We start from the raw sequence: 6,815 nt of genomic DNA, 5'->3' as shown, positions 1-6,815 counted from the left end.
CGGTGCCGGTCCACCTCACCATGCCTGTCTCTGCTCTGCTCCCCAGGTACCAGCTCCACTCCCAGGAGGAGGCCAAGGAGCGGCGCCATTCGCATGCCGTCAGCAGCGGGCTCCCCGAGTCGGATGACCAGCAGGAGCTGCCCTCGCCTCCCGCCCTCCCCATGGCGCTGGTCGGGAAGGGTCCGCTCACCAGCATCGGTCAGTGCCCTCCACTGCCAGCCCCATTCCGCTTGCAGCAAGCCCTGTTCCCCCTGCTCCCCATCACCCCGCGCTCCCCGTGTGACTTGCTGATGCTGCCCTGGATGCTGCTTTTCTCCTCGACACCCCCAGCAGCCCTAACGCCCAGCACCTGGTGCTTTTGGCCCACTGAGGTGCTAGGTTGTGCCCAGGAGCCAGGGATGTCCATCACCTCTGCTTCAGGGTGTCTCATCCACGCTCGGGGCTCTGCCCATGGCTCCCTGCTCCTCTGGGTGTGCCTGGCAGGGCAAGGGGTGTGAGCCCTGCCCTGCCCTTGCCAGGACCTATGTGCCCCTGGAAGGTTTGGGGGGTCCAGGCAGATGGGTTGGGGCTGCTGGTGGGGGACAGCGAGTGATGAGGTGCTCCCCTCCTGTACCCGGAGGTGACGGGCTCTGGCATGGTGGTGCCCACTTTGCCCTGAGGCGATGGATTTGTTTCTCAGCCCTCTGGTTACCTTGGTGCTGGTGTCCAGGTCTTCCCAGCATAAATCTGCATTTTTAGCTTTCCCCCAGCCCCCCTTGCTTTGGGACCACAATCCCTGTTTCCTCTCCGCATCCCAGCCCTTGTGGATTGCTCCCAAGCTCTGCCTTCCCCATCCCGATCCCAGGTCCCCGGTGTGACTCTGACCCTGCCTCTCCCCTGCCTTCTTGCAGTGAGCCCCACTGCCGCCGCAACCCCGCGGATCACCCGCTCCAACAGCATCCCCACCCACGACTCCACCTTCGAGCTGTACAGCACGTCCCAGATGGGCAGCACCCTCTCCCTGGCCGACAAGCCCAAGGGCATGATCCGCTCGGGCTCATTCCGGGACCCTGTGGACGACGGTGAGAGTGTGCTGCGCTCCTGCCCAGGCGAAGGGGGCTCCCGGGGGGGTGCGGCAGGGCTCCCCGCACACTTGTCCCTTCCTCTTGGCGCTGCTGCGGCACTGTCAGATGGGTTGGTGCATCCTGTCCTCGGCATCAGAGCCGGGGACGGCAGCCCCGAGGGGCCTGGTGGACCCCTTTGCGCTGGCATCTGCTCTGGGCCACAGCGTGCCCTGACCCCTGTGGGTGCCCAGCATCCCTGGATTGGCCCCAGGATGTTGTGGCACCAGGGAGGGGGGGACCCAAGCAGCCAGGGAGGGTGGCAGAGCCCTCCGGGCTCAGCCAGAGTGGAGGGTGCAGGTGGAGGGTACTCCCCCCGCCCTGCTGCACGCCTCATGCCCAGGGAGATCACCAGCCACGCGCCAAGAAACGGGCAGTGCTGAGCAGCTGCCATCCCACCCTCTGCCTCCCCCGGCCCCCCGCAGAGCCCCCCCTCCACTGGGAGCTCCGTCCCCTGCACCCTGCTATGCCCTGCACCTGCAGCCCCTGGGGATGCCGCTGGCCAGGGGCACCCTGACGTGCCGGGTTTTATTCTGTTGCAGTTCATGGATCGGTGCTGTCCCTGGCCTCGAGCGCGTCCTCCACCTACTCCTCCGTAAGAGCCACCTCCGTGCTGCACTGCTTTGTGCATGGCTGGGGGGGCCTGGGTGGGAACGGGGGGGCTCTGTGCATGCCTCTGCCCGGCGCCGAGCCTGTCTGTGCCTCGCTGCCCTCCTGACTGCCTGCCTCTGTCTGTCTCTCTCTACTCTCGCGCTGCCAGGCTGAGGAGAAGATGCAGTCCGAGGTGAGCCCGCACCCTCTGCTCGTTGCCTGCCCCTGCCACCGCGGCAAGGGTGAGTGCCTGGCCCTTCTCACTTCCTTCACTCTCTCCCCACAGCAAATCCGTAAGCTGCGCCGCGAGCTGGAGTCCTCTCAGGAGAAGGTGGCCACCCTGACGTCCCAGCTGTCTGCTAATGTGAGTCCCTGTGGGAGCTGCTGCTCGCTGCAGGACATGCCGCTCTGTGTCCCTGCAGTGCGTGGGGCTTGTGCTGGCCTGCGCCCACGAGAGCCTTGATTTCCCCTCTCCAGCCTCTTGCATCCCACACCCGGCAGCGGGTGCTCGCCCAGCCATGGGTGCTTGCCCAGGTGCTCACCTCTTTCTTCACCTCTCACAGGCCAACCTGGTGGCGGCTTTTGAGCAGAGCCTGGTGAGCATGACGTCCCGCCTGCGGCACTTGGCTGAGACCGCTGAGGAGAAGGTGGGTGCTGTCGGGGTGCCAAGTGGGTGCTGGGGGGCACTGGCGGTGCGGGAGGGTGCTCATGAGGCTGGTGGATGCTGGACTCTCTGAACCTGCTGCGGCACTGCCCGCCCCAAGGGTGCTCTTGGGGTGGGCCCTGCGCCATTGGAACGCAGTCTACGGTTCCCGGCTCTGCTCCCCCAGGACACGGAGCTGCTGGACCTGCGAGAGACCATCGACTTCCTGAAGAAGAAGAACTCAGAGGCCCAAGCTGTGATCCAGGGCGCCCTGAATGGCACTGACGTCACCCCGAAAGGTAAGGCATGGCTCGGCAGCCCCCTGCCGTGGGGGTTTGCAGCCCTTCCTGAGCCCCTCACCCAAGCCCTGCTGGGCTGCTCCTGCCTGGGGCTGGCACAGGGCCCCAGGGCACCCCTCACTCCAGTGAGATGTTCAAATGGGAGGCAGGGTCCCCCGGGCAGCAGCTCTTCCCCACCTGGGACCCCTGAGCATCTGAAGCCAGGGTCAGACAGCCAGAGCTGTCACTGCAGGAGGTCTCAGTGCTGGTGCCTGGGGGTGATGGGATGCTCGTCCTCCCTGGGACACCTCTTCACCGGGCCCTTTGCCGACAGCCCAGTTTTGGCTGCTGATCTTGGCTTTGTTCCCATGAGTGCTGTTTCTATCCCCAAAACCCCAATGTAAGTGCAAGGCGCTGGCAGGGAGGTGGCTTGGGACAGGAGCAGAACAGTGTGTGTTCTGGGCATCTCCCTGGGGTTTGGGGTCACTGTCCTGAATGGCAGCGCCCGTGTGGTGTGTGAGCCCCATGTCATCTTACAAGGTGGCTCTGAGAGCTCAAGAAGGTGTTTGGGTGGGAGAAGGCAAGGGGTGCAGGGAGGAGAGTGCAGGTGACTCTGGCATTGGGGCAGACGCAGTTTGCTGATATCTCCTTTCCTGGTCTCTCCTGCTTCTCTCGCTGGCCCCAGAGCTGCGCATCAAGCGGCAGAACTCCTCTGACAGTATCTCCAGCCTCAACAGCATCACCAGCCACTCCAGCATTGGCAGCAGCAAGGATGCCGACGCCAAGAAGAAGAAGAAGAAGAGCTGGGTGGGTTGGATGGGGCACTGGGAGGAGGAGTGGGGCTTGGGGAGCCGCTGGCAGGATCTGGCCAAGGGCAGCCCCACGAGCCAGTTGCTCTCGGTCTACCTTGGCATTGTGGTGTTGGTCCCGTGTGTCCCCTGGGGACAGCACTGGCGAGGAGCGTGTAGCTGCCGTGGATTTGTGTCTTGACGTGCCGGCCGGGACTTCTCCAGCCCCTCTGGGAGCTTTCCAGCCCTGGTCCTGCACCCCTGCTCCCTCGTGGCTTCCCCACGTGTCTCCCTTCTGCCCATGCGGGGAGCCAGACACCTTGGCCAGGCAGCCCCTTCCCTGCAACAAGCAGCTCTGAGCTGGACACACGATTAAGTCTTGCTTTGTTTTGTTTCTCTCCCCCTATGCTGACCTCAACCCTTTTTTTCCAGGTGTATGAGGTAAGTCTTATGCCGTCCCCTCCACCCCATGCCGTGCCCGACCAGGGCCCTCGCTCCATTTTGTGGGACAGTGCTCATAACACTATCCATCCCATCCATCCCACTGGCACTAACCCCCAGCACGGGCCATCCCGGGGCCCCCAGCCAGGCTGTGCGCACCTTGGCTGCTTCCTTTGATGCTAAGGCCAAAATATGCACCCACGCGGAGGGGCTGAACTGCCCTGGGTGGCCCTGAGGCAGCGGGAAAGGCTCGGATGGGGACCTGTCCCATGGATGGGGACAGTCCCCTTCTTGCCCAGGGAAGGCAGGCACTCTCTTGACTCCCTGTAGCCAGATCTTTTGGGATGGGGACCTCCCCGCAGCCGTGCCTCTGGCACCGGGGTGTGTTGCTGCCTGTCTCCGCATTGCCAGGGCTGGCCTGATGTGGCTCCCTCCCTGTCGGGACGCACATGGGACCCAGTGTTCCGCTGCTCTCCTGCCATCGGCAGAGCCTGACACCCACCTGGGTTTTTACGCTGAAATGCAACACTTTTGCTTTTGGGGACACACCAAACGGGCCTGCCTGGTGGCTGTGGGAGTTGGGCCGGATCTTGCCTGTTCTCCATCCTCTCTTCCTCCCACCTTCCCTCGGAGCAGGCCCTGGCCCTCCAGGGGACACTGTGTGAACCCAGGGTGCCCGTCCTGCTGCTCTCCTGCAGGCTGGTGGCGCGTAAGCGAGACCCAGGCCCAGTTTGGCCCCTGTGCAGTGTCCATCCGCCCTCCCTGGCCTCAGCACACCGCTCACCCGCCCACTGCTCTGTGTGTGCTGTGTGCATGCTGCATGCCTGGGCGGGACCCCCGGTGACATCTCGCGGGGGGCTGACTGGCCCTCTGCGCTTCCAGGAGGACCCCAGAGGGCAGAGGGGGGTGTGGGGCTGAAAATGTCCCCTTGGGACCGTGGGCCTGCAGTGGCTGGGGGGGGCATGTCCCCCTAAACGCCACTTGCTGGGATGGCTGCGGTGGGGTGAATGTGAGGATGGAGTCAGCCCTTCCCGGTGGACCAGGGTGCTAGTACAGTGCCTGAACACCCTGATGTGGGTGCTGGTGGGGAGCAGGGCTGCGGGAAGCCTGACCAGGACGTGGGTCCCACTCTGCAGGGCTGTTTGGTGCCGTCCAGGCTGGGGCTGGAGTGTTGCACAAAGGGCCGTGCACCCCCATCCGTCAGCTGTGCCAGCAGAGCGGGGTCAGGCTGGTGCCTTCCCCGGGGCAGCGGTAGGGCACAGTGCTGCCTCGCTGATGGATATGGTGTTACTTGGCCCAGCTCGGACTGTCTGTGGGTCCTGGGCAGACGGGGGCCCCGGGGCAGGACTGGGCCAGGTCTCTGCTTGCGAGGCTGCACTGTCAGGCTGTCCCTAACAAGCATTTCCGTCTCCCGTAGCTACGCAGCTCCTTCAACAAGGCCTTCAGCATCAAGAAGGGACCCAAATCAGCCTCGTCTTACTCGGACATCGAGGAGATTGCCACGCCAGACTCGTCGGCCCCCTCCTCCCCCAAGCTGCAGCATGGCTCTACAGAGACTGCCTCGCCTTCCATCAAATCCTCTACGTCCTCCTCTGTGGGCATCGACACGGCTGAGTATGTGGGGCCAGGGCAGGCGGCACAGGATGGGGAGGGCCGCTCGTGGGGGCTGCAGGCTCCTGCCCGGGATGCGTGCAAGACTTTCTCTCCCTTGGCCTAGGCTCTTCCAGGCCCACAGCGAGGGCGAGCCAGAGAAGAAGGAGGTGTCGGAGCTGCGGTCAGAGCTGTGGGAGAAGGAGATGAAGCTGACGGACATCCGCCTGGAGGCCCTCAACTCTGCCCATCAGCTGGAGCAGCTGCGGGAGACCATGCACAACATGCAGGTGAGGACCACTGCCAGAAGCCCGGCTGGCTCTGAGCACCTGGGTGGCCGCAGTCCCTGCGCCCCCACAGCCATGCTGCAGCCCCGGGATGCTGCCGGCATGCAGCTCCTCACCTTGTGCCGTAACTGGTTCTCCCCCAGCTGGAGGTGGATCTCCTGAAGGCCGAGAACGACCGGCTCAAAGTGGCTCCAGGGCCCTCGGCAGTGCCAGGCTCCGTTCCTGGCCATGTCACGAGCACGTCGGCCTCCTCTTCACCGCGGCGCTCCCTGGGTCTCACCCTCGGCCGTGCCTTCAGCCCCAGCCTGGGGGACACAGGTAGGGGTGACGGAGCTGCTGGCAAATGGGGAAGGGCTGGGACAGAGGCGTGTGTGTGGTGGGAGCATGCTGCTGCTCACCTGGAGGCAGCTGTGCACGGGGATCTGTTGTGCTGCCAGTGCCACGATCAGCCACAGCAGGATTTGGCTCAGGCTGGGCACGGTCAGGCCTGGTGGCTTGGCTCTCCCTGCCGGCACAGCCTCACTGCTCCATCCCTAGACGTGTCCCCCATGGATGCTGTCAGTGCTGGTGCCCAGAAGGATGAGCTGACACTGCGGATTGTGGTGCGCATGCCGCCCCAGCACATCATCAAGGGGGTAAGCGTGGGCTGTATGGGGAGCCTGACCTGTCCCAGTGCCACAGCCCTGGAGAAGGGGCAGAGAATGCCTCTCTGGGGCTGGATGCAGTGCTCCAACTCTGCACACCTCTGCCTTGGCTCTTAGGACCTCAAGCAGCAGGAGTTTTTCCTGGGCTGGACCAAGGTGAGCGGGAAGGCAGACTGGAAGATGCTGGATGAGGCTGTCTGCCAGGTCTTCAAGGTAGGAGCATGAGGACCCCTCTTTTGAGAGCCATCCTTTTACATTGCTCCACCGTGCCTGATGCTCCCTGGCCCAGGTCCTTACCAGGGTCTCCTGGAGCTGCTGAGCACTGCTTGCTCCCTGCCAGCCCTCGAGGGCACTGACAGCCCTGTCCTTGTCCACGTAGGATTACATCACCAAGATGGATCCTGCTTCCACGCTGGGGCTCAGCACCGAGTCTGTCTACGGCTACAGCATCAG

At 64.1% G+C, this 6,815-nt stretch overlaps 1 protein-coding gene across 1 annotated transcript in view; it reads left to right on the top strand.

Moving 5' to 3' along the window:
- Positions 1-6,815, top strand: part of NAV1 (neuron navigator 1) — a 78,050-nt gene that overhangs the window by 68,055 nt on the left and 3,180 nt on the right. The window contains exons 11-25 of the mRNA XM_009320375.1: positions 47-198; positions 891-1,061; positions 1,643-1,695; positions 1,861-1,884; positions 1,978-2,055; positions 2,255-2,338; positions 2,522-2,633; positions 3,298-3,419; positions 3,833-3,841; positions 5,259-5,455; positions 5,559-5,721; positions 5,862-6,036; positions 6,256-6,353; positions 6,480-6,575; positions 6,742-6,808. Coding sequence (XP_009318650.1) covers positions 47-198; positions 891-1,061; positions 1,643-1,695; positions 1,861-1,884; positions 1,978-2,055; positions 2,255-2,338; positions 2,522-2,633; positions 3,298-3,419; positions 3,833-3,841; positions 5,259-5,455; positions 5,559-5,721; positions 5,862-6,036; positions 6,256-6,353; positions 6,480-6,575; positions 6,742-6,808 — 1,601 coding nt within the window. The remainder of the gene's footprint in view (positions 1-46; positions 199-890; positions 1,062-1,642; positions 1,696-1,860; positions 1,885-1,977; positions 2,056-2,254; positions 2,339-2,521; positions 2,634-3,297; positions 3,420-3,832; positions 3,842-5,258; positions 5,456-5,558; positions 5,722-5,861; positions 6,037-6,255; positions 6,354-6,479; positions 6,576-6,741; positions 6,809-6,815) is intronic.

The sequence above is a fragment of the Pygoscelis adeliae genome, unplaced genomic scaffold (genome assembly GCF_000699105.1).
Source record: "Pygoscelis adeliae isolate BGI_AS28 unplaced genomic scaffold, ASM69910v1 Scaffold343, whole genome shotgun sequence".
Taxonomy (NCBI): Eukaryota; Metazoa; Chordata; class Aves; order Sphenisciformes; family Spheniscidae; genus Pygoscelis; species Pygoscelis adeliae.
This window is presented reverse-complemented; position numbering and strand designations above follow the sequence as displayed.